Source organism: Ranitomeya imitator, chromosome 5 (assembly GCF_032444005.1).
Source record: "Ranitomeya imitator isolate aRanImi1 chromosome 5, aRanImi1.pri, whole genome shotgun sequence".
Taxonomy (NCBI): Eukaryota; Metazoa; Chordata; class Amphibia; order Anura; family Dendrobatidae; genus Ranitomeya; species Ranitomeya imitator.
The window spans coordinates 43795238-43822204 of NC_091286.1; the positions used below are offsets into that span (position 1 = coordinate 43795238).

Here is a 26967-nt window from a genome sequence, read left to right on the forward strand (position 1 = left end):
TGAGCACAGGGTAATCGGCAGCTGGGACAGCCAATGATCAATTGTACCTGTGGAGGAGTCCAGTAGGAGGAGTCTACTTTCCCTGCAGCGCCGCCACAGGAGAGATGATGCATTACACACAGTCTATCAAGAGAAAACCTGTCACCTCTCCAATCACATCTGAGCTAATCCCCCCCCCCCCCAAAAAAAAAAAAACAATTCTGGGGCATCATTTCTTAGAACGCTCACTTGTTATTCTGAGATGCGAGATAAGATTAATTTCTCTTTACAGAAGCTCAGGGTTTTTTTGTTAGAGGACGCAAACATTTTATAGGCACTGTGGTGGGGTTCATATGACTTTTTTGGCCACTTGTTATTTTATTTTTTTTTTTGAGGCATGATAAAAAAAAAAAAAAAAAAAATCCATAATTGTTTTGTTGTTGCTATAAGTCGGTTTCTTATGGATGCGGCACTACCAAATAAGTAGGGTTTTAATTTTTTTTTTTTAACCATCTTCCAATAATAAGCTTACAAACCCCCTTGGGTGCTGCACTAGTGACCATAGCTTCTAAGGGGTTATATGGCCCAGACCAGCGTTTAATCCATCTGCTACGGTAGAAAGCAGCTATAGAACATAAGCTCAGCACCAAACAATGATGCTGCTGAGAGGGAACGTTTTATAGAAGTATTTTAGGACTTTTAGGACCATTGTACCTCCCCTCCCTTGTGTCCAAGTGGTCTCAGCCAAGACCATAAGTGGTGGGGATATCCCTCAATCAGATCCGTAGCCTATACCAGCAATATAGCAACTATGAGCAGGCAGAGGACCAATTAGTTGCCCCCCCAAAACATCCCATTATCTCAGCACCTCCCCCCAAGCTACATCCCTATGTCTCTGCTCTTCTGTCTGGCAAACTGAATACAGACAAAGCATAAAGGCTTTCAGTTTCAGGTGACAAAGCCACTGGGCAATGACAAATACAAAGAACAAGACATGCTGAGAAATGTGGAAAAAGGACGTTCCTGTACTGATAGTGCTGGCAGAATGTCAATAAAGAGGAACTGTCCATTAAAAAACAAAAAACAAACAAACATGGATGACAAGTTGCACAGCAGGAGAATCAAGACATTCCCTGCACACAATTTGGGCACCAAAAGTAGTTTTAAAAGGTCTTGAAGGATGGCGATGGCAAGACCATGCGCTTCTTTTGGCCTTGTGTGAAGAGACCGGTATAGTTTATGGTAAAAGGTAAAAGTGAAAAGAGCCAACATGTTCCTTCCAAGTGTTTAGACTAATGCCCAGGACCAGCTGAAGAGTCCTGGATACAACGCATTTTAGTGTTAGGACTTGTAAGTATGAGGATCCTTGACGCAGGTTGCGAGTTTGAATACTTTGGCTAAAATATCGACCAATACCTCATTATTTTTCATCTTTTAATTGCACATTTTTATGCAGGATGCAGCCAGGCCCTTTAGTGTTGGTTGGGAGAACTGGGGTCTCTTGTGGGGTGCACTTATATAGTGCTGGGCAGCCCGCCTGATCTAATAGTATGGGGTCACTAATAGGATGTACCTGTGTGACTGGCGTCCTATGTAAGCTCCATCTGTGCGCATGTTTAATATTACACAGCCACCGCCTCCATGAATTGGAAGGCTTGTGAGTGGTTGCTCCATCAGTATTTTGCACCCATGCCGCCCCCCGCCTTTATCATGGGGGTCTGCTGCACCCTGCCTAGTGCATTGGTAATCTGTCCTGGTTATAGGAGAGAGCGCACCTTTACAGAGCGAGGAACCGTCTCTCCGGAGAGGGAAGTCACGGCCACGTGCAGCTCAGTGTTCTGTCTTAGGAACATGACACAATGATCCTCCAACATCTCCATGTCCAACAGCCGGGAATCTGCAGGTAACTGGTATATGGGCGTCCAGTGCTGTATACCACTGTGCAGCGGAGCCTTCATGAGCTGCAATGGAGACGTCTGAGGTTAGATGTCCGGACACAGCAGCAGTGACACATGGATCTATTCAGAGCAATTCCTTCAACTGTTTTATTCTTCTTCGCTTTTATACATTTTTAACCCCTTTCTGACCTCGGACGGGATAGTACGTCCGAGGTCAGATCCCCTGCTTTGATGCAGGGCTCCGCGGTGAGCCCGCATCAAAGCCAGGACATGTCAGCTGTTTTGAACAGCTGACATGTGCCTGTAATAGGCGCGGGCAGAATCGCGATCTGCCCGCAGCTATTAACTAGTTAAATGCCGCTGTCAATCGCAGACAGCGGCATTTAACTACCGCTTCCGGCCGGGCGGCCGGAAATGACGTCATCGCCGACCCCTGTCACATGATCGGGGGTTGGCGATGCGTCAGGATGGTAACCATAGAGGTCCTAGAGACCTCTATGGTTACTGATCGCCGGTGGCTGTGAGCGCCACCCTGTGGTCGGCGCTCACAGCACACCTCCATTTCTGCTACATAGCAGCGATCAGCAGATCGCTGCTATGTAGCAGGGCGATCGAGTTGTGCCTGCTTCTAGCCTCCCATGGAGGCTATTGAAGCATGGCAAAAGTAAAAAAAAAAAAAAGTTTAAAAAAAATGTGAAAAAAAAAAAAAAAAATATATAAAAGTTTAAATCACCCCCCTTTCGCCCCAATCAAAATAAATCAATTTAAAAAAAAAATCAAATCTACACATATTTGGTATCGCAGCGCTCAGAATCGCCCGATCAATTAAAAAAAAAAAGCATTAACCTGATCGCTTAACGGCGTAGCGAGAAAAAAATTCGAAATGCCAGAATTACGTTTTTTAGGTCGCCGCGACATTGCATTAAAATGCAATAACGGGCGATCAAAAGAACGTATCCGCACCAAAATGCTATCATTAAAAACGTCATCTCGGCACGCAAAAAATAAGCCCTCAATTGACCCCAGATCATGAAAAATGGAGACGCTACGAGTATCGGAAAATGGCGCAATTTTTTTTTTTTCTTTAGCAAAGTTTGGAATTTTTTTTCACCACTTAGATAAAAAAATAATTTAGTCATGTTAGGTCTCTATGAACTCGTACTGACCTGGAGAATCATAATGTCCGGTCAGTTTTAGCATTTAGTGAACCTAGCAAAAAAGCCAAACAAAAAACCAGTGTGGGATTGCACTTTTTTTGCAATTTCACCGCACTTGGAATTTTTTTCCCGTTTTCTAGTACACGACATGCTAAAACCAATGATGTCGTTCAAAAGTATAACTCATCCCGCAAAAAATAAGCCCTCACATGGCCAAATTGACGGAAAAATAAAAAAAGTTATGGCTCTGGGAAGGAGGGGAGTGAAAAACGAACACGGAAAAACGAAAAATCCCAAGGTCATGAAGGGGTTAATATAGATGATTTATCATACCCTCGTGGTTGTTCTCCCTATGTGTGACTTGCTGATCGGCCCCCCTTTAAAGAGGTTATTCCCATTTTCATAAAGGATTACTGTCAGAGCTTGTAAATTCAATCACTTTTGCAATTTACTGCTTATTAAAATTTTCATCCGTTCTATCGATATTAACACTTGTTTACAGTTTGTTGCCTAGGAGACCGACCACCACCACCTCTTTTCTATTGAGCTTGTGAGCACTGTTATGAAGCTGACCAGGATTGATGGAGCGCTTGGGTGCCTCCTAATCCTGCCAAGCTTTAAAGCAATGCTTACACGCTAGACTGCAGCGGAAAGGGGGGGGGGGTTGCTCTCCTAGACAACAAGATATAAACAATTGAAAACTGTCAATATCTCAAGAGATGTAAATTGTAAAAAGGAGTAAATTGCAAATGTTAAGTGTATTTACGAGGTCTATCCGAGAATAAGAAAAAACATTGGAGTCCGGCTCAACAGGACTGGATTTTCCTTTTCTTTTTCAAAAGAAATTATAGCGCATACAAAAGAAAAATGTACATTGTCGACATGACCCAGTCGACGTGGTTCGAATGCACTAGGCAGTCTTACTCATGACTATCCGATAATATCCATCTATGAAGATGGGAATAAACCTTTTAAGTGTCAAGTCACGGGTGTAATTTTCCAATGTTGGGCCCTTCCCCCCAATGAATGCATCATCATAAGTGACCCCAGGTATACCCCCCCCATCATAACCTGCATATTAGTGCCTTTCTGAATTATTTTGCTATACCTGTTTTGCAGACAGAAATTACCTTGTACTCTGCCGGTTCTCCGTATGTTGTGAGTATATAGAGAAAGCCTTTTTTGTGCTCCACGTGATAAATGACACCAGGCAGTCTTGTCTGCACCAGGACGGGGGGTTTGAAAGGGGCGCTAGAGTCAATAAGCCAGACCTCAGAAGACGTTTTACTATTACAATTAATGGTGAGAAAGTGGTGGTCTCTGGTGATATATAGGTCTACAAAAAACCTAAAAAAAAGGTAGAAAAAGAGAAGTGCTTATGGTAAAAAAGTTAATCTCCTGATTATCCGTTCCAAAGAGACTTTTTTTTTGCAGAGGGGAGAGGCTCCTGCTGCAGACAGTCGCGTTACAGGAAAGAGGAGGAAAAATAAGGAGTTTTGGTAATCCCTGTAAAATCTCTCTTTCTTGGAGCCTTCATTAGGGGACACAAGTAACCAGGGGTGTATGCTGCGGTCGCTAGTACGCTGACACTAGGCAGAAAAAGTTAGCTCCCCCTGGCCCAAAGCTCATCAGTTCGTGAAAAAGCAGTAGGAGAAGCAACAATATACAGGCCCTACCGGCGCATTCAGGGCCAACATAGGCACAAAACAAGGGTAGGTACTGTGTGCCCGAAAGAAGGCTCCAAGAAAGATTTTACTTTGAGTATCAAAGACCCTCCTTTATCACTTCATTAGGGGACACAAGTATCCATGTGACATCCTAAAGCAGTGCCAAAGGAGGGAACAGACTGTCGTCTTCACATCAGGTAGGGTGACCGTTGCTTGCAGCACCTTTCTAACTAGGCCAGCATCAGCAGAGGCATAAGCATGTACATTGCAGAATCTTGCAAATATAAGAAGGGATGACCATTTGCCTTGCAAATCTGGGTTGCAGAGGCCTGGTGGCGAACGGCCGACGAGGTCCCCCACCACACGGGAGAGTGGTCTATTCTTAACCTGACAAGCCTCCAATATAACCGAGCAGATCCAGCGGGAGATAGACTACCTGTATCCAAGTCTCTTACGTCGACTCTCAGGAATGACTAAGGCATTCAAACGTCTGAAGAATGGTATCCTTGAGAGGTAGAGACGCAAGGCTCCATCTAGGTCTAGCTTGTGGAGAGACCTTTCCAGGGGATGGGCAGGGCACTGACAGAAGAAAGGAAGGACAATATTCTCACTGATATGGAAAGGAGAGACTACCTTAGGCAAGAATGAAGGAACTGGCTGTAGGACCACTTTTCCTGGTAGAGAACGAGGAAAGAGCTGCTAATTCTGAGTTGGAAGTGATCACAACCAAAAAGGCCACCTTCCAGGAGAGAAAGGAAGACACAATGTCCAGAATTGGTTTAAAGCGAGATCCCTGAAGGACGCTTAAAACTAGGTTAAGCTCCCACAGGTCCACAGGGGGGACGATATGGTGGCGCTTAGTGAACGGACGAGGGGCCAAATTCCGTTGAAACAGAACTGATCTTTTAGAGGAGTCTGGGGTTCAGGGGAAACGGTGGGAAAAAGTATGGAAGTTGAAAAAGACCTTGGAATGTCCAAGGGGTCCTAAACTGACTGGGTGTCACGAGACCTGGCCACAAAATGAGGGACCTCGCGACTCATCTGAGACACCATCAGATCGACGTCGGGAGAGCCCCACCTCTGACAGATCTAATCTAACAGAGAGGGGTTGAGGAACCACTCGCCCGAGGAGAGTCCCTGACAACTTAGGAAGTCGGTGGCCCAGTTGTTCGCACCTGGAACGTGTACTGCTGATATTGTCGGCACGTGCCTCTCTGCCCATTGCCAGAATCCGTGAGCCCTCTAAACAGGATGGACTCTTTGCATGCCCCATTCTGGTGGTTTATGTACGCCATGACCTCAAGGTCGGATTGTATGAGAACTGGTTGTACAGCTAGAATGTCCTGCCAGTGGAGGAGAGAGAGGTAAATAGCCCCAATTTCCAAATGGTTGATGGGAAGATAGGTTTCCCGATAGTCCAGGGTAGCTGGACTGTGTCGAAGGAAGACTGCCCCCCCCATCTGAGGAGACCGGCATCCATCGTGAGAACTTGCCAGTGGAGGGGAAGGAATGATCTCCTGTGCCAAATGGAAGGGGAGAGACACCGCCATGCCAATGACTGCTTCACTGGGAGAGGCAAGAGTATGGGGCAATCCAGAGAAGTGATCCTTTTAACCCAGACTGACAGGAGGGCCAGTTGGAGGGAACGGGTATGGAACTATGCAAAAGGGACGGCAGTCATCTTCACTAGAACGCTCAAGCAAAGTCAAAGAGAGTGGGGATGGGTTTCTAAGGCTGGTTTCACATTTGCGGTTGTGTCCGCAGCGTTTGACGCATACATCCGCATGCGTCTTCATTTCATATCTTTAAACATTGTAGACGCAGGTGCATGCGTTCCCCCAATTTGCTTACGCATGCATATTTTCGCAGTCTGCAGCTGGGCGCAGCGGACGCCCCACGTTAGAATTTTTGTGGCTGCAAATTTCCGCCTCCATTCGCATGCGGACGCTTGCGGAAGGAGTGTGTCAAATAAACGCATTACAGTCTATGAGAAGGCAAGGACATGCGTTCGCTTGCATTTGCACAAGGGTCTATATACAGAAACCCCATTTTTCCTATCAAACGCATGCGCATAAATAACGCAAACGCATGCAAACATTGCGTTTTTTTATCCGTCATGCATAAGTTGATGCGGATAAAAAAATGAAGTGTTGTGTTTGCATGCGTTTTGCGGTTGCGTACGAAAAGTTGCGGACTCAACCGCAAATGTGAACCTAGCCTTAGAGAAGGAATCCCCAGGCGGAGTGCAGAGATCTTCTCTGAAAAAAGGATTCTGGCGCGAGCAGTATCCAAAAACATGCCTATTAAAACTAGGCGCTGGCCCAGGATCAGAGACGATTTTGCAGTGTTGACTATCCAGTCTAGATGGTTAACAGCGTTTAGTGTGATCTGAAGACTTTGGCAACAGTCTCTGAAGGATGGGCCCTTGGTCAGGAGGTCATCTAGATAGAGGATGATTACCTTCCCCCTTGGAGTCAAAAATATCCATGACGTCCACCATAATCTTCGTAAACACTCTGGGGGCAGAGGCCAGTCCGAAGTGAACTGGTAAGGCTCTCCCTGGACCGCTAAGCAGAGAAACCTCTGTTGCGTTACGCAAATCGGAAAGTGGAGATGAGCATCCTGGATGTCCACTGAGCAGGGAAACTCCTCGGGTTCCATTGAGGCAAATCACTGAGCGGTGGGATTCCATCCTGAAATGGAGGCGTACCCGCCGTTTTAGTAGCTTGTGACCCAGGATCCCACAGAGTGAGAAGTCCTTCTTTGGAACTAAGAAGAGGTTGGAATAGAAACACGAGAAGAGTTCTTGAGAGGCTACAGTTACGGTGACACCTGACCAGAGGAGAGAGGCTATGATTTGAAAGAAACCAGGGGACTTGAGAAGAAACCCTTGGAGGCGCAGGACAAAAATGTCTGCATGGGAGGGAAGAAAATTCAATCTTGCAGCCTGTGGTAACGATCTGCCTGACCCAGGCATCGTCAACTATGGAGAGCCACGCATGCTGGTAAAGAAGACGACCAACCACCCTGAGGATTCCCAGGTGGTGGTGACCCATCATGCGGAAGAGAATCTATTGGATCAGGACCCTGAGGGCTTGGTAGAGCGACCCTTTGTGCTCATTGATGAGGCAGATTTGAAGGGCAGCTGTCTTCTCTCACTGGGCAAGAGACCGTTCTCGCTGAAAGGAGGTCCCAGGGGATTAGAAGTGACAAAAGGGGAGAAACTTAATAGGATGTCTCCTGGTGAATGGACATTTAGGCTTAGGCTGGGGAAGAGAGACACTCTTACCGCCAGTAGCATCCGAGATGAGATGGTTCAGCTTAAACTCAAAGAGTTATGATCCTTTTAAGGGGAAATTTGTAAGGGAGTTTTTGGAAGCCAGGTCCACATTCCAGACCTTGAGCCAGAGAATTCTGTGTAAGGATAAAATATTGCTAGTAACATGTGTGGGACAGCTGGCAGCGGCTAGCAAATATTTACCTGTGTTGGAAATCTGGTCTTCAAGATCAGCCAGTTGGTCTGGAGTGGCTGCTGATAAGATGCCATGCCAAAGGAGTTTTGGCCAGGCAGAAAGACTTGGCTACCCATGTGGAAGCAAAGACAGGACACAGAGAGGAATACGCAGCCACATAGGCATCCTTGGCTAGGGCCTCAGTCTGTCAGTGGAGTCATTGAGAGAGGAACCATCAGGGGGTGACAAGACCGGTTTAGTGGAGAGGAGTGAGACTGGTGGGTCCACAGCCAGGGATTCTACCCACTTGCTAAGGAGATCAGGACCAAAAGAATATAAAAATATCCAATAGCTTTCTTCCTGGGAAGCGCTTTTCCAGGGTCTCACAGTGTTTTGTAAAGATTCCCTCAAATTCCTTGTAGTTGGAAAACACCGAGGGAGGAAGTTTTGCCTTTTTGAAAGAGAGTGATCCGGGGAAAGACACGCCTCCTTCTTAATCTGAAGGGTCTGATGATGGCAGATATGAAACTGTCAACCATATCCTGGAGTTCGGTTCTCGTCAGGATCAGATTCTGACTCGGAATCAAGGTCGGACCCCGTGGCCACCTCAGGGGAGGAGGAGTCAGAAACTGAGGGCATCCAGGAGGATGTGGAAGGAGAAGGTAACCAGACAAGTAATTGGAATGTGCCTGCTTCTAAGACCTTATCTTTGATCTGCCATGCTGAGGCTGTTGAGTGGGTGCCTGCGATTTGTTCTGAGAAACGATCAATCAGAGCACTGGTGGCGGCTGAAAGGTTAGGTAAACATTCAAGGACCTGTAGCAGGGACTAGAACACCTTTGTTAGGGTACCGTCACACAGTGCAATTTTGATCGCTACGACGGCACGATTTGTGACGTTCGAACGATATAGTTACGATATCGCAGTGTCTGACACGCTCCTGCGATCAGGGACCCCGCTGAGAATCGTACGTCGTAGCAGATCGTTTGAAACTTTCTTTCGTCGTCTAGTGTCCCGCTGTGGCGGCATGATCGCATGGTGTAACATATATCGTATACGATGTGCGCATAGTAACCAACAGCTTCTACATCGCACATACGTCATGAAATTATCGCTCCAGCGTCGTAGATTGCAAAGTGTGACAGCAGTCTACGACGCTGGAGCGATATTGTTACGATGCTGGAGCGTCACGGATCGTACCGTCGTAGCGATGAAAATTGCACTGTGTGACGGTACCCTTAGGTCAGTTACTGATTGAAAAATATCAACAACCCACTACAGGGGAGGGGGTGTGCTCTCATCCCGAGCAGTGGGAGGCTTGCATGGTGGATGGGCTGCAATTTAGGCAGAAAGCCAAGGCCTGATCTGTGGGCCACTTTTTTTTTTTTTTTTGGAGGAGGGCACAGGCATAGTGGATGACAGTGTGGGAGGGAGGGAAAAAAAAAAACACAACACCACGCCATGGAGCCGCAGCTGGAAATGTAACACCGCTGGAACCAGAGTAAGAAATAAAAACTAGACAAGGCGAGCTGAAAGCCCAAGTTGGGAAATGAAACAAGTGCTCACATAGGAAGGAAAGCATGCTGGCGCACATGAGGCGGGCGTGAGCAAGGCCAAAGAAGAATGAAACAAGCGCTCCCATGGAAGCGAAAGATTGTGCCGATTGGCTGGTGATCAAGGGGAATGGGGGCTATGAACAAAGAGTGGAAGCTTTAGAAAGGCGGGGATTAAATTTATGTAGTTTTCAATGTGTCTGAAATCGCGATGAAAGAGCAGAGGAGCTGGGTTCTCCATCTTTACTGATGCCTCCTGCCGCCTTGAAGAGGGACTATGGAGAAAGAGGGACAATACCGGTACTGGTTGAGGTCCTGACTTCTCCATCCAGAGGACGGCATCAGGAGCCTTCAGGTCAGGAGGGGGAGGAGGTCACTGGAAAAAGGCATCCTCCTTCCTGCACAGTCGTGGTCCCACATGGTGCCATCACTGAGGAAGGAGGATCACTGAGAAAATGACCAGTTTTCCTGCCAACCCGCTACGAGTAGAGGGCTGTGGTGGGGAATAGGCGAGGATCAACCATCTCGAACCACCTTGAGACATGTGAGACAAGTGTCAGTGGGTAAGGTCCTGCCCCACAGACCAGAGAGGGTATGATGTGGACGGCAGCACACTGTTCTCTCGGTCGCTTATTTTCCTTGAAAACAGGGTGAGACGTTACACTCCGTTACCCTGAAGAGAAGAACCTGATAAACAAAAAGGGAAAAGATGAATTCAAAACAACAAGGTGACCCAAGTAGAAAATGACGGATCTGGGATCAGACCCTGGTCAGCCTCCTACTGACATGCTTTGTGCCAGTCGGTGGGTGTACACTGTTGAGGAGGAGCTAACTTGTTTTTGCCTCCTAGTGACATACACCCATGGTTACCTGTGTTCCCCAATGAAGCAATTAAGACAGACATGACTAAACTTTACTCATATTTTTCAGTTTTAAATGTAAAATGAACCAAAACAGCAATGAAGAAAAGGAAAGAATGGCTACGACTTATTATTTTATCCCTTCAGTAAGGTTCTCCTCCAATTACCTGGGATCCTTCTCGTGGTAAACCAGTCTGGTGCTGTTCTCGCCACTAAATTCGGTTGCATACACAGAACGACACTGGAGATTATCCTGCCTGGTGTGAAACAGGACACTGTCTGCAATCCACTCTGTAGAGAGGACCAGGGAATGAGACGTCAATAACGTGCACCATTAGTCAATGCAAAACACTGATATTACTTACCGGCAATGTGTTTTTTCGTAACCCATGATGGCACCACGGGAGAGAGGGGATCCGCCCTTCAAAGACCGGAAACCTTCAAGATAAAAAAGTGTGACTCCTCTCCGCATCAGATGGTTTACAGAGCACGAGAGGAAACTCCCAGGTTAGTGTATACACATAAATCATATCTATATCCTTATTCATTAATAACCACCAAAACCCAAAGGGAGTGAATGAAAATGAAGACTCACCGAGCCAAAAATAGGGATTTTTGTGTACTCACCGTAAAATCCTTTTCTCCGAGCCATTCATTGGGGGACACAGGACTGTGGGTGCTGCGGCCACCAGGAGGCTGACACTAAGTAATACGAAGAAAGTTAGCTCCTCCCCTGCAGTATACACCCTCCTGATGGCCCTCAGAGAACCAGTTCAGTGCAAAAGCAGTAGGAGATCAATAACAAAAGAGTATAACATGTCAAATTATAGAACAAGCACAAGCTAGTAACAGGGTGGGAGCTGTGTCCCCCAATGAATGGCTCGAAGAAAAAAAATCTTTCTCCTTTGCCTCATTGGGGGACACAAACCATGGGACGTCCCAAAGCAGTCCCTAGGTGGGGACAACAGATCAGGCCCTGTGTAACTGCTACCTGAAAAGTGCGTTACCGCGGCCTGCAGAGCCCATCTGCCCAGACTCATCTGCAGAAGTCTGACGCCTACCCCAAGTGAAATGGATCCTGGAGAACCGAACTGGACGATCTGACAACCGCCAGAAAAAGACGGTGATGAATTGTACTAGCTCCGCAAACCACACCTGACAGGTGGTCAGACCAGATCGCACAGGAGCACTGGGAGTCCTTCCGTTCCTAAGACACTCTGAAGTAACGGAAGAGGGGAAGCGGAACTGGTACCATGGAAGAACCAGAGCATGCACAGCGATGGCTTTTGGATCTCGAGACTGAGCTATGGACTCTAGTACTTTGGCATTAAGTCCAGACACCATCCAGCGAAGGCAAATCTGTTGGAAGACTTCCGGAAGAAGTACGCTCTTGCCGGAGGCCAGACTCTGGCAGCTAAGGGAGTCTGCCGCCCAGTTTTCTTGCACCGCCGAGATCACCGAGTGATTGATCTGCTCATCGGAGAATGAGAGCGACCTCAGCCATGGCCGTGGGTACCCTCCTGAAGATCGATGTACGCCACGGCGCTATCTGAATGAATTTAGATGCGGTGACCCGCCAGAAGACAGTGGAACTGCTATAGGACTAGCCTTATCGCTCGCATCTCCGGAAGCATTGATCAGGAGTTCTGAGAGTAGACCAGCAGCTTTGAGCACTATGTTGATGTCTCCCCAGCCTAGAAGGCTGGAATCAGTAGTCACTACTAACAGTTAAACCAGAAGACAGGATCTCCCCTGGATGATGGAGGAGCTCAGAGTCCCCCCAAGTGTGATCCGCAGAGATAAGCAGAGCGAAGGGGACTGCTCCCATTGCCGCCACCATTTTCCCCAGAACCCTCATAGCCAATCGGATGGAATGAGGGAACGAGAGAAAGAGCGCAAGCTCTCTGTTGGGGGCCACCAATCCTCTAGAGATGTCCAGGATCATCTGCAAAAGGGATATCTGCTGGGCTGGAAATGGGAAGACTTGCTTAAAGTTTATCAGCCAGCCCAGGCGACAAGGTGTTGCAAGTAATACTAATACAGACAGACTCAGCACAGTCCTGGAAGGACGGTCCCTTGATAATATAGAGTCGTCCAGGTAGAGCTGGACGACCACATCCCCAGAGTGAAAGATGGACACGACAGCCACCATGACCCTTGAGAATCACTCTGTGAGCGGTGACAAGGCCTATAGACAAAACCCTGAACTGAAAAGCTGTACCTGAATGGCGAAGAGCCGGAATTGTTGACAAGGGGGAAAAAAAATAAAAAAAAAGCATGGTCTGAATAAGAGACCCCAGTGTGCCTCCTACAGACACTAAGCATGAACTAGTTCTCTGAGAGCCAGCAGGAGGGTGTATACTGTAGGGGAGGAGCGAACTTTCTCTGTATCACTTAGTGTCAGCCTCCCGGTGGCAGCAGCAGCATACATCCCCGGTCTGTGTCCCCCAATGAGGCGAAGGAGAAAGAGTGATTAGATAGGGAGGGAATATAAGGGTGCCGTTATGGGTTACAAAACACCACATTACCGGTAAGTAATAGTCGTGTTTTTCAGTCACCCATGAAGGCACCACGAGAGAATTACAGAGACTTATGTTCTTAGGGCGGGACCACAGCCTGTAGAACCCTTCTCCTGAACGTGAGGTCAGAGAAGGCCAATAGTTCCAGCCTGTAGTGCTTAAAGAAGGTGGACGGAGAGGACCATGTTGTCGCCTTACAGATCTGGTTGATGGAGGTGTCTGCTTTCGCCACCCAGGATGCAGCCACAGCTTTTGTGGAATAGGCCTTTAGACCTTCAGGAATGGCCCTGGCTGCATTAACATAGGCTAGCTTGATGGCCTCTCTAACCCATCTCGTTAAGGTCCATTTAGACATTCTAAAGCCCTTCCTAGCTCCTTGGAAAGATAAAAATAGGGCCCTTTGCTTCCTTCCAGGGTTCTGTCATCTCTAGATACTGCAGTAAGCACCTCCTGACATCAAGGGTGTGTAGCCTCTCCTCCTTCTGATTGCTGGGATTGGAACAAAAGGATGGCAATACTATCTCCAGAGTCCTATGAAATCTGGTAACCAGGTTAGGGAGATATGCTGGGTCTCATCTTAATCAGCCTATCTTCCATGATCTGAGCGTAAAGGTACCTTCACACTAAATGACTTACCAACAATCATGACCAGCGATACGACCTGGCCGTGATTGTTGGTAAGTCGTTGTGTGGTCGCTGGGGAGCTGTCACACAGACAGCTCTCTCCAGCGACCAACGATCAGGGGAAAGACTTCGGCATCGTTGAAACGGTCTTCAACGATGCCGAAGACCCCCTGCAGCACCCGGGTAACCATCGGGTTACTAAGTGCAGAGCCGCACTTAGTAACCCGATATTTACCCTGGTTAACATTGTAAAAAAAAAAAAAAAAAAAAAAAAAAAAAAAAAACGCACTACATACTCACATTCTGATGTCTGTCATGTCCCCCGCTGGCGTCCACAGGGTTAAAACTGCTTTCGGCAAGAGCGCTGCTAATGCACGCGCTGCTGCCGAGAGTTTCCCTGCACTGACTGTCAGCGCCGGCCGTAAAGCAGAGCACAGCAGTGACGCCGGGGGACGAGACAGACATCAGAATGTGAGTATGTAGTGTTTTTTTTTTTTTTAACTTTTACAATGGTAACCAGGGTAAATATCGGGTTACTAAGCGCGGCCCTGCGCTTAGTAACCCAATATTTACCCTGGTTACAAGTGAACACATCGCTGGATCGGCGTCACACACGCCGATCCAGTGATGACAGCGGGTGATCAACGACCAAAAAATGGTCCTGATCATTCCCCAACGACCAGTGATCTCCCAGCAGGGGCCTGATCGTTGGTCGCTGTCACACATAACGAGATCCTTAGCGGGATCGTTGCTACGTCACCAAAAGCGTGACGTTGCAACGATATCGTTAACGATATTGTTATGTGTGATGGTACCTTAAGGATGATCCGCTGATAAAGTGTGTATGTTGCTAATCCTGCGGGCTGAAGTAAGTGCCACCAGTAGGGATGTTTTTTAGTGAGAATCTTTTGAGACCGAATGCAACGGCTTCAAAGGGCTCTCTGTCAGCACATTTAACACTAAATTCATATCCCATGGAGGGGTTCTACACGTAGGCACCGACTTTGCTCTTCTACAGGCCTTAATAAACCTGGAGACCCATCTATTGCCCGCATGGTCTCAGTTATACAGCGCCCCCAGGGCCGAGACCAGAACCTTAAGGGTCCTCACAGAGAAGTCTAAAGGTACCGTCACATTTAGCGACGCTGCAGCGATATAGACAACGATGCCGATCGCTGCAGCGTCGCTGTTTCGTCGTTGTGTGGTCGCTGGAGAGCTGTCACACAGCGACCAACGATGCCGAAGTCCCCGGGTAACCAGGGTAAACATCGGGTTACTAAGCGCAGGGCCGCTGGGAATGATCAGGACCTTTTTTTTGGTCGCTGATCACCCGCTGTTATTGCTGGATCGGCGCGTGTGACGCCGATCCAGCGATGTGTTCACTGGTAACCACGGTAAATATCGGGTTACTAAGCGAAGGGCCGCGCTTAGTAACCCGATGTTTACCCTGGTTACCATTGTAAAAGTTAAAAAAACAAACAAAAAAAAAAAAAAAAAACACTACATACTCACATTCCGGTGTCTGTCACGTCCCCCGCCGTCAGCTTCCCTGCACTGTGTCAGCGCCGGCCGTAAAGCACAGCGGTGACATCACCGCTGTGCTCTGCTTTACGGCCGGCCGGCGCTGACACAGTGCAGGGAAGCCGACGCTGGGGTACGTGACAGACACCGGAATGTGAATAAGTAGTGTTTGTTTTTTTAACTTTTACAATGGTAACCAGGGTAAACATCGGGTTACTAAGCGCGGCCCTGCGCTTAGTAACCCGATATTTACCGTGGTTACCAGTGAACACATGGCTGGATCGGCGTCACACACGCCAATCCAGCGATGACAGCGGGTGATCAGCGACCAAAAAAAAAAAAAAAAGGTTCTGATCATTCCCAGCGAAAAACGATCTCCCAGCAGGGGTCTGATCGTTGGTCGCTGTCACGCATAACGATTTCGTTAACGAAATCGTTATGTGTGAAGGTACCTTAATTCTAGCCCTTTCTGGAGGAACTCTAGTATAGATGTAACAGGAGCCCCCCTCCCCCCCGGTTATGTCCCTGAAAAGGAAGGGAAAGTTCTCCAAGTCCTCCCACAGATTTTAGTGGTCACCAGTTTCCTGCTATCAAGCAGGGTAGAAATTAATCTAGCAGAGAAACCCTTCTCTAAAATGGACCTCTCAAATTCCAGGCTGTTAAATGCAGCATGGACATCTGAGGATGTAGAAAAGGCCCCTGGGACAGAAGATACTGATCCTCCGGAAGGACCTACGGGTCCTCAGCCAATAGAACCACGGCCTCTTTGACCAAAAGGGAGCTATCAGGACGACCCTCACTGTCTTCTCGGATCTCCCTAAAGACAGCCGGGATGAGACAGATCAGAGAAAAGGCATAGAATAGTCCTGAGGTCCATTTCATCCTGAAAGTGTCCACTATGAGGCTTTACTGAGGGTTTCGCTATCAAGGACAGGAAACCAACTGATGCGAAGAGAGGAGCCGCTTTTTTATCTTGAAGGGCGGATCCCTTCTCTATCGTGGTTCTGTCATGGGTGACTGAAAAACAGAATGTAACATGTCTGCCGACATATCCACGCAATGTAAGTAATAGAATATCTGACGCCGGCTTATATTGGCCACGCCAGTATCTACAGAACGTTAGCGTGAGTGTCGTACTCATGGCTCTTTCACTTACCGCAACTAAACACATTGGGTATGCTGCATACTATCTGTGGTTGTCCCTCCATTCTCACCACTACACAAGTAGACTCTTCACGATCCAAGCCTTTTAGTGTAACAGCCAAATAAGTCTGAGCTGGAGAAACCCGGATGCGCTGAATTACATAATCCTGAAACCAAGCATCTCCAGGACTGAACAATGTCTCTATGCCATCTTCTCCTGCAAGTAAAGCATGAAAAATGGACATCCTAAATGAATGATAATGCCCTTTCAGAGGTTTAGGGGTGGGGTGGGAGTGTCGAATGTAAAAATATCTGGGGCATGGTTCTTCAATGTTTTTTTTTTTTTCTTTACCAGAATTCTGGCATAAAACATCTTGAAATTTTCGAAATTTTGTTGCTTTTATTACAGTCCAGGCCAGCTCTGTCAAAGTTGCTTTAGCTGGAGTGAGAGGAAGATACGGGACATAACGTGATTGGGGTGCGGTGCAAGGAGGCTCCAGATCAGCTTCAAGGCAATAAGGCTACGTTCACACAAATGAGCTTTTGGTGCTTTTTTTTGATGCTGTGCGTTTTGCTGCACCAAAAACACAAGGTTTTACAGTTCCAGCAAAGTGGATGGGATTTACATAAATCTCATGTCCACTCTGCTTCTTTTTCACGATACATAAACTGACCCACGGTGTGTTTTCAAATTGCAACATATCAATTTGTCTTGCTGAGTTTTTTGTGTCGATTTTCCCCATAAAATTTATATTAAAAATATATATTAAAAAAAAACCACACACACTTTTAGCGAGTTTCCACAATGGAAATGCATAAAAAAAAAGCATGTGATCCACATCCAAAGTGTGACAAAGAAAACAAAAAAAAAAAAAAAAAAAAAAAAAAAATTTTCACAAAATGTCAAAAACAAAGCAGTTTTATTTAAATCATGACACACCAGACAGACAAAAGAGTCAAAAACACAAGTTAAAAAAATGCAAGTAACCTAATTTAAACAATAGGTGCAGAAATTATGAAACATAAGGCACCAAGAGCTCATTGTGGGAACGCAGCCTATACACAACGAATAAAAATGAAATGATTCCAGCATCTGCAAAAAAAAATTAGTGAATGGAATTACATCATCGCATTTATTTGTAACATTGAAAAACAAGAGAGAATTAAAAATATGATGGAAAATGGAAATTGGGGAGACTACGGCGACGCATTTTGGGCTAACCGCTCTTAGTCTTCACCAAGTATGTCTCATCTAGATGAAAATTTATATAAAACCCTGAAAAACGAAAAGCCAATAAGTGTCAAGATACGCCCTGTAAAAATACTCATGGAAAAGATTAACCCTGTATAGTTCTCATAGGCAATATAAAAAAAAAATTAAAAAAAAAAGGAAGAAAAATAAAACTGCAGCAAATTCTCGTTATCACAAACATAGGATATCAAACAAAGCAAATTAACTTAAAAAAAAAAACCCTCTTATAAATTGCAAAAAATATAACATAGATCTTATTGTAATGTTAATATAGATATATAAGGTCGGATTAACCTTTTCTATGCCCGTGACCGTCAGGTTAGTGGCGTCACACGGATGTTTATCCAGAAAATGTCTGAATACTCCTGACATGGAGCGTTTGTCTCTAAGGGGTTGGGAATGGCATCGTGTATATGTTCCGCTACTCTGGTTTCGGGTTTACAGGTCATGCAACCTACATATTGCATAGCACAGGTCTAGCGGCATTCTACCAGATAAATACCATGCACAGTATTACAGGTCATAGATGACGCCACATTGTAGGTGAATCTGGAAAAGTTAAAAATTTTTTTTTTTTTCAGTACTCTGCAAAGGCTGCACTTTGACAATCCGCATTTAAAAAGAACCTTTGCTCGACAAACATGACGTATGGAAACAGTCTGTTAGTGAAAAAGACTTTGTGAAAGGATATTGCAGAAGGAAATTGCTCTATGGCAGTGTTCCCAACTCCAGTCCTCCAGTCCCACCAACAGGTCATGTTTTCAGGATTTCATTAGTATGGCCCAGGTGACGGAATTATTGCCTGTGCAGGTGATGCAATTAGCACCTGGGCAATACTAAGGAAATCCTGAAAACATGGCCTGTTGGTGGGCCTTGAGGACTGGAGTTGGGGACCCCTGATCTAGGTGACTTCAGAAGATAGAAGTGTGCCAAATATCATCGGGATGTAGAAGAGGGAAAACCGGTATTGAAATATCGATAGCATAGCTCGTAGTCCACACTAAATGAGGTGATGAAGGTGAAGTTAGAAAAATCACTTCACCCCTCCCTACTACTATTATTGCGCTTAGTGTTGCGCACTAACTGCTGGCGAGTCTCAGAATTAGCTACGGCTTGGGCTAGTCATGATCTACTATATCCTCTGGACACTAACCTGCTATGGATAATATGACATCCTTTATTAGGCCGGGGTCACTCTACCATTGTTTACGGACGAGTGCTATGTGAAGAAGGAAAAAAAAAAAAGAGCCATTTTCCGATACCTGTAGCGTCTCCATTTTTCGTGATCTGGGGTCGGATGAGGGCTTATATTTTGCGTACCGAGATGACGTTTTTAATGATACCACTTTTGTGCAGACACGTTCTTTTGATCGCCCGTTATTACATTTTAATGAAATGTCACAGCGACCAAAAAAATTTAATTCTGGTGTTTCTAATTTTTTTTCTCGCTACGCTGTTTAGCTATCAGGTTAATCCTTTTTTTTTTTTTCTATTGATAGATTCTGAATGTGGCGATACCAAATATGTAGGTTTGATTTTTTTTTTTTTTTTTGGGATGGGGCGAAAGGGGGGGGGGTGATTTAAACTTTTTTTTATTTTTTCATATTTTTTTTCATCAGATCACTTCTATGTAGCTGAAATGCAGGCTATGAGCGCCGACCACAGGGTGGCGCTCACAGCAGGCCGGCATCAGTAACCATAGAGGTCTCAAGGACCTCTATGGTTACCATCCTGATGCATCGCTGACCCCCGATCATGTGACGGGGTCGGTGATGCGCTCATTTCCGGCCGCAAGCAGTAGTTAAATGCCGCTGTCAGCGTTTGACAGCAGCATTTAACAAGTTAATAGCGGCGGGTGAATCATTATTTCACCCGCCGCTACTGCGTGCACACGTCAGCTGTACAAAACAGCTGACATGTCGCGACTTTGATGTGGGCTCACCGCCGGAGCCCACATCAAAGGGGGAGACACAACGTGCGCAGTACTAGTACGGCGCATATCGTGAAGGGGTTAAAATGGTCTCATATTTGAGAAATAGCTTGCCTTTGTTTAAATTAAGTAATAGATGGATTGTGTTTATAAAAGAGTATGTGCACCTGATAAGTTAAAGATGTTACAGCATAGTGGATGGGATGTCAAAGAAATCCCATGTCCACTATGTGTCCAGAGATGCCCACGACTCAGCCGCGGAGACGGACAAGTGGCGCGTCTTTCCAGACTGCAGCAGGTCTATTTATATGGCAGAGAAGCAAGTCTCCACAAGATAAAATTTCTCTCGTACAATGTATTGGGCGCGGTGATTCCGCAAAATTCAGCGATCACATGTGGATTCACTGGCGTTCAATAGATGACAGCGCTTTGGACGCAGCAAATATGTGCTGCGTCCAAAGCACTGCCATACCCTTAGTGGCAAAGAAATCTTTAAGATCACATTTCCTGATATGTTGGAAATCATCCCACAACCAGTGATACAAATAAATGATGTTTTACTTCCACTGACTTTTTCTGCAGATGCTGGAATCCTATTTGTATGTCAGATGTATCCCGGACCATGGCTGGAGTAACATTACTGGCGAGGGCGCACATTTGCAAGATGCGCTAAATTTATTAAGGGGGAGCAGCTTACTACACGTTTCCCCAGTATCTCTGCACAAAACACCAGACCTAAGAAAAATACACTAAAAATAAATATATAGATACCAGACAGTATAAAATGCAGTTAGGAAATGCAACAAAGCGTATGCAAATATTAAAGCAGATATATCAAACTCATATAATATGAAACCCAACATCCGGCTATAAAGTGAGGTTAGTGCATGAAATAAATACTATACAAGATCACAGAGATCCTTATAGGAAGTATGGAGGTTTGCACGTCCCCACGTGTTTCGCCATGTTACAGGTGGCTTCATCAGGGGGATGCTTTGTTACATCATATAATTACACTTTGTGGTAGGTAAAGAAGTCTGTTTTTGTGTTTGGTTACGGGGGATATTTCTGGCCACTTTTGCAGAGCCAGTTCAATTTCTGGGTGTAGCACAATGCTGCTTTTTTGTTTTACAATGTGAGCACATAGAACCTAGAGATTATATGTTAGCTGTGCTGGTCGATTTTCTATATCTAGATCACTAAATGGAGCAACCTTACCGATGCTTTTCTGAAAACGATAGACACAGGAGTCCTCATCGAAATACACGTAATCTCCGCATTTAATCTGAAAATTAAGAAATCCACATTATTGTAAATATAAAACAAATTGGTGTTAAAGCTCAGAATAAATTAAAGGAACATGGCTCTACATAAAGGCACGTTTAAGCTGTACCACGTCTCCTGCCTGGGTCATCCATAGAGTTTTGTAGGGTCAAAACGGCAGAGAGACCTCCTTTAATAAAAATTCTTATGGGGACCCTCCATAATTTGTATTTCTAGGTCTGGACCTCCAACAACTTTAATCTTTTCTGGCTGCCATTTTCTAAATGCCCCACTATACGTTAGATGGAGGTCAAGCAAAACAGGTGACCATCTGATGTGTTTGGGGGTCTCCAAACTCACTCCTGACTATTGATGTTGGGGCAGTAGGAATTCTATGGGGGACTAAGGAGAGATAGCGGTCTCCTAAACGTTCCGCCAACATCTCTCTCAAGTCTATGGCAGCTAAGAGAAGAAAGCGGTCCGTTTTTGAGCAATGTTCTTTAAAGGGAACCTGTCACCCCGTTTCTTCAGTAGTAGAAAAAGAGCGCGCTCGCCGCTATTCAGCGGTTTCTCGGTGGGCGCGGCCATCTTCCTGAGGCCGCGCGTGCGCAGATGGAGTCTCCTGCTTCCCGGGGCTTCAGGAAAATGGCCGCGGGATGCCGCACGTGCGCAGATGGACATCGCGGCGGCCATTTTCCTGAAGCCCTGGGAAGCAGGAGATTCGAACTCGGCTTCAGGAAAATGGCCGCCACGATGTCCATCTGCGCACATGTGGCATCCCGCGGCCATTTTCCTGAAGCCCCGGGAAGCAGGAGACTCCATCTGCGCACGCGCGGCCTCAGGAAGATGGCCGCGCCCACCGAGAAACTGCTGAATAGCGGCGAGCGCGCTCTTTTTCTACAGCTGCGCAGTGCATTCGGCACTTGCGCATGCGAGAAGCACTACGCCACCAACGGGAACATAAGCAAGATGTGGGGGAGAAACAGCGCTGTGACCACGCCCATCCGACCTGACCAGCCTGATTGACAGGCGAAAAAGGCCACTTTTGTAAGTTAATTTCGGCAGCATAGGTAGGGAATCAGGGGACAAAAAAATACCCTATTGTAAAGCACAGCTCAGGCCCTATTTAACGGTGTTTTTATCTCCTACTGAAAAAAACGGGGTGACAGGTTCCCTTTAACATTGTACTGCTGGATTCATATAACTATGTGACCCCCTGCTCACCATGTGGCGCTCCCTTCTTATGGGATACTTGTGGTGCATGTCCTCCAAGCGAATTTTCAGCAGTGTAGTTAGATCCTTGTAAGTCACACAGGCGGCCTCCCAACGTTTCCGTTCACACTCCAACATGGTCTTTGTAAAGTAAAACATTACATAATAAAGGTTTATTCTCACAGTTTAAGGATTCACAGAAAACACCAGTACACAGACTTACACAGTAACGCAAGACCCTTACCTGCCAGGAGCTCATGCCCCTCAGTCTGCTTCTGGCCCGGTCTCTGTGGATCTCCGAGCAATCGTTGCTCCATGACGTGAAGAATAATTTTTGCTCTGTTGTTCTATGTCGGATCCCACGTGTGCAGAGGAGCCATGATGCTGGACTCACAAGTAACCTGAGCTTCATTGCTTCAAGCGCTCATGGCCAACACCTCCCAGGACTTGACACAGGAGCACTAAGGACACAGTTACTGAGTAGGCAGAATATAAGTAGAGCTAATGGAGCAGACTTCCAAAACGATTTCTTTTCTATGAAAGAGACAACAGGGGGAAGGTGGGGGAATATTTATAACGATGGTGCAAAAGAAAATATCATCAGTTGCAAGTAAATCAGATTTATGAGACCTTACAGAGAATCACTCAGCAGGTTTCTGACATTAGGGGGCAGACAGACGGCCGATTTTCTCATGCAAGGGTTGCATTACAATCCTCGGACTGACCCGAGTTTGACACCTAGAAATACATCACGCTGTGACGCTTAGGTGAAGACAGATGCCGGGCCAGTCTGTGCACAGTGACGCGATCCTTGAACTAGATATATGGCCTTCTGTCTGTGCACTTAATCTGAGTGCAGCATAATGTAGGTGCGGAGAACCGGATTTCAGGGATGTATCATGTATTAGGCTGTAGCTTCAATACAATCAGTGTTTTATCAGCAGGACATTATCACGAGAGGACTAGGTGTCACATGGCAGGCCGTGCAGCAAATCTGCACTTGGAGTGTACACAGGAAACTGCCAATCAGTGCTGTGAAGTCATACACTGCTCAGCATGCTCTATTGCCGAGCCGGCTGTCAGACAGTGATGGGGTGTGGGTACAGCCAATGACCATGTACAGAATCCACACCAGTCACATCCCTAAGATTCAAAGTCCGGGACTGACGGGAGGAATAAAGTTCTTAGTAAGGACCCCTAGAAGCATTGTGTTATGTGAAAAGGTCGTCGTCCAGTACACAACCCCCGATTCCTCCTGTCCCTGTTTTAATGCTATGAAAATAAAGGAAGACTTTATGGATGGCGAGTGCCACTTTTTCATATTTTTTCAATACGCAATTAACCTGCACTCTTAACCCTCTATCTGCAGGTTTGTTTTTTTTTTTAACATGACTGGCTCTCATTAAAGGGACGGTCAGCACAGAATGACTGTTTATAAGCCAAGTACAGGCGCTCGGTGCTTCTCAGAGGGGCCAATCATTTATATCCACCTTCTTCCCCGTTTAATGTACCTCTATCTCTGCCTCTATGAGAGAGAGCTGTCAATCACAGAAGAGGGGGGAGGAGATAAAGGGAAAATAAGCAGGTGGGAAGATGAATATCAATGATCGGCCCCGCCGCGAAGCACCGAGCACCTGTACTTGGATTTCACAGTCACTTTAACTGTTACACTGTGGGGTACGTAGGAGTCCATTCCTATGTCCGCAGCCACCTCAAAGCAATCACCTAGAGCAGAGGTCCCCAACTCCAGTCCTCAAGGCCCACCAACAGGTCATGTTTTCAGGATTTCCTTTGCATTGCACAGGTGATGCAATTATTACCTGGGCAAGACTAAGGAAATCCTGAAAACATGACCTGTTGGTGGGCCTTGAGGACTGGAGTTGGGGACCCCTGACCTAGAGATTTCCATGGCAGCTATGGACCTTTTGTCACTGCCAGCCTGTACTTTGGCTTGATAGGAAAGAGTGAATGTCACTATATACTGCTGTAGTATTGCCGTATAAAGTGATTGAGAGTGCGGGTCTCTTATGGGGACTAAAATAAAAAAAAAAATTAAGATTTTACAAATAAAAAAAACAAACAAAAAGCTTTAATCCCCCCCAAATACAAAAATAATTTAAATATACACTATTGCATACCTGCAGAAGTCCAGTCTATGACAATATAAACGTAAAATCAACTCATTGTATAAACAATGTAGAAATAAAAAAAAAGTGTAATTTGCAGTTATTCGGTCACCGGCCACCACAGGGACGAATGTTTCAAGGCAAATTTAACGGCCATGTCTTTATTTTAGAACACTCTCTATTCTAAAGGGGTATTCCCCATCTCCAGGATCCCATCTCAATATATAGTAGGTGTAATAGTATTAGCAAATACCTCCAATTAGAAACATAGCATAGTTCTTCTGATTAGCCATGTTGCTTACCCCATGTGCAGGGCATTGCAGTAGCTTAGGCATCCATGGTTCTGGCCACATTTACAGCGAGCTAGTGGTCATTACCATGGATACCTAAGCTACTGCAGTCGCTTGCACATTGGGTGAGAGAAATGGAACTGTAGTGCAGTTCTTCTGATTTGCCAATTGGAGGTAGTTGCTATTATTACATCCGCTACATATTGTGATTGGAATACCCCTTTAACGCCAATTTTGGAAAATCCTTGACAACCCCTTTAAGACATATGAAAACTGGGGTAGTGCATGGAAAGCAATGCAGATGAGCGGCCCACTAAGCCCCGACATCGCTCCATCACTGCTCTCTGCGCCTCAGCAGTGTAAATGGCTGCGGGTCACCGCAAGGCGCACAGATGCCGGGAGCCGCGCACTAGCGAGAAACGAAAACCACGCAGCACAGTACCATTGTCACGCTCTACACACGTGAGAGTCGCCTTCTGATGACGTCAGACAAGTTAGACACCAGTTTCCGGCATTTAATGCAACCTTGAGCTCTGATTGCTTCATTGGAGAAAGGGGGCGTGTTTACAAGCGGATCGCGTGTTGTTTGTTTTCGGAAGCAGCCTGGTCGCTTTTTGACAGGCGGTCGGGCAAGAAAAAAAAAAGACAGTAATAGGAAGATGGAGGGTGAAAGAGAAGAGCAAAGGAGGACTCCACCTGACGGAGCGGCAACCCCGAGTGACACAGCGCGAAAGCAGGAGGAGGATGCGGCAAGCAGAGGCAGACACGGCGCTGCAAGAGCTCGCTGGAAAATGCTCGGGCAGGTAATGGAAAGCTGAAATAATGATGATGTGTTTTGGCCCTTGTGGCTACCTGTAGGTAATGGAAAGCTCCCGCTCCCACATGGTTAATTATGACCCTTCTGGCCACCTGTAGTGATTCCTTAAAGGGGTCATCCACTCTTGTACATCCTTAAAGGGGTCATGCAGTTTTGTACAGCTGCTCATATAATCTTAGTTTGTGTTTAGCCTATAGTTGAAGAATGCCCTTAATGAATTAGAGTTGTGTCTTCTGAAGCTGATCATGAATAAAACTACTAATGCCCTGAACAATAAGAAACACATGTGTGGAAAATCCCACCAAACTATGAAGAATGACCCACAGTCTGGGGGGTTCACTAGATGGTCGAGGGAAATCTATCTACAAATGACGGGTCTCTGCTGGATAAGTCCTGTTTAAAAACATTTCATCCGTGGTTCCAAAAAAGTTAATTTTCCAATCCATTGGGTAAAGATTGTCGATGCCGTATTCTACCCTATGGGACTGTGGGTGGGTGGTGAAGCTGGTACAGTCAGGTGTGAGTAGGGGCAGAGCTCTATGGCTGCATGAAAGGAGGGCTAGACTACAGTTCAGCTCCACTGTCTTCTGTTGGCTGATTGCTGTCCAGGTCCGCCATTGCTCATAGCTGATTTCAGTATAGCACTACACTCTTCTGTCAGCAGGGGTGGAGTTGGACTGTAGGAGATGTGAGCAGGGGTGGAGAAGGACTGTAGGAGATGTGAGCAGGGGTGGAGAAGGACTGTAGGAGATGTGAGCAGGGGTGGAGAAGGACTGTAGGAGATGTGAGCAGTGGTGGAGAAGGACTGTAGGAGATGTGAGCAGTGGTGGAGAAGGACTGTAGGAGATGTGAGCAGTGGTGGAGAAGGACTGTAGGAGATGTGAGCAGTGGTGGAGAAGGACTGTAGGAGATGTGAGCAGGGGTGGAGAAGGACTGTAGGAGATGTGAGCAGGGGTGGAGCAGGACTGTAGGAGATGTGAGCAGTGGTGGAGAAGGACTGTAGGAGATGTGAGCAGGGGTGGAGAAGGACTGTAGGAGATGTGAGCAGTGGTGGAGTTGGACTGTAGGAGATGTGAGCAGTGGTGGAGAAGGACTGTAGGAGATTTGAGCAGTGGTGGAGAAGGACTGTAGGAGATGTGAGCAGTGGTGGATCTGGACTGTAGGAGATGTGAGCAGTGGTGGAGCTGGACTGTAGGAGATGTGAGCAGGGGTGGAGTTGGACTGTAGGAGATGTGAGCAGGGGTGGAGAAGGACTGTAGGAGATGTGAGCAGTGGTGGAGAAGGACTGTAGGAGATGTGAGCAGGGGTGGAGAAGGACTGTAGGAGATGTGAGCAGGGGTGGAGAAGGACTGTAGGAGATGTGAGCAGTGGTGGATCTGGACTGTAGGAGATGTGAGCAGTGGTGGAGAAGGACTGTAGGAGATTTGAGCAGTGGTGGAGAAGGACTGTAGGAGATGTGAGCAGGGGTGGAGTTGGACTGTAGGAGATGTGAGCAGGGGTGGAGAAGGACTGTAGGAGATGTGAGCAGTGGTGGAGTTGGACTGTAGGAGATGTGAGCAGGGGTGGAGAAGGACTGTAGGAGATGTGAGCAGGGGTGGATCTGGACTGTAGGAGATGTGAGCAGGGGTGGAGAAGGACTGTAGGAGATGTGAGCAGGGGTGGAGTTGGACTGTAGGAGATGTGAGCAGGGGTGGAGTTGGACTG

General features: G+C 46.5%; 2 protein-coding genes across 3 annotated transcripts in view; one reads left to right on the top strand and one right to left on the bottom strand.

Moving 5' to 3' along the window:
- The window catches only part of PREPL (prolyl endopeptidase like), a 45215-nt gene extending 20288 nt beyond the window's left edge, over positions 1 to 24927 (bottom strand). The window contains exons 1-8 of one of the 2 annotated variants that reach the window (XM_069768615.1): positions 24889 to 24927; positions 22275 to 22564; positions 22043 to 22171; positions 20774 to 20840; positions 16387 to 16590; positions 10734 to 10857; positions 4165 to 4381; positions 1755 to 1940 (exon numbers count right to left, since the gene is read on the bottom strand). In XM_069768615.1, the coding sequence (XP_069624716.1) occupies positions 1755 to 1940; positions 4165 to 4381; positions 10734 to 10857; positions 16387 to 16590; positions 20774 to 20840; positions 22043 to 22171; positions 22275 to 22442 (1095 nt within the window). In that variant the 5' untranslated portion in view covers positions 22443 to 22564; positions 24889 to 24927. Of the gene's footprint in view, positions 1 to 1754; positions 1941 to 4164; positions 4382 to 10733; positions 10858 to 16386; positions 16591 to 20773; positions 20841 to 22042; positions 22172 to 22274; positions 22565 to 24168 lie in introns of both variants that reach the window. The other variant, XM_069768614.1, reaches the window with a different exon arrangement.
- An 86-nt stretch (positions 24928 to 25013) lies between these two features.
- Positions 25014 to 26967, top strand: part of CAMKMT (calmodulin-lysine N-methyltransferase) — a 553085-nt gene continuing 551131 nt past the window's right edge. The window contains exon 1 of the mRNA XM_069768616.1: positions 25014 to 25249. Coding sequence (XP_069624717.1) covers positions 25106 to 25249 — 144 coding nt within the window. The 5' untranslated portion in view covers positions 25014 to 25105. The remainder of the gene's footprint in view (positions 25250 to 26967) is intronic.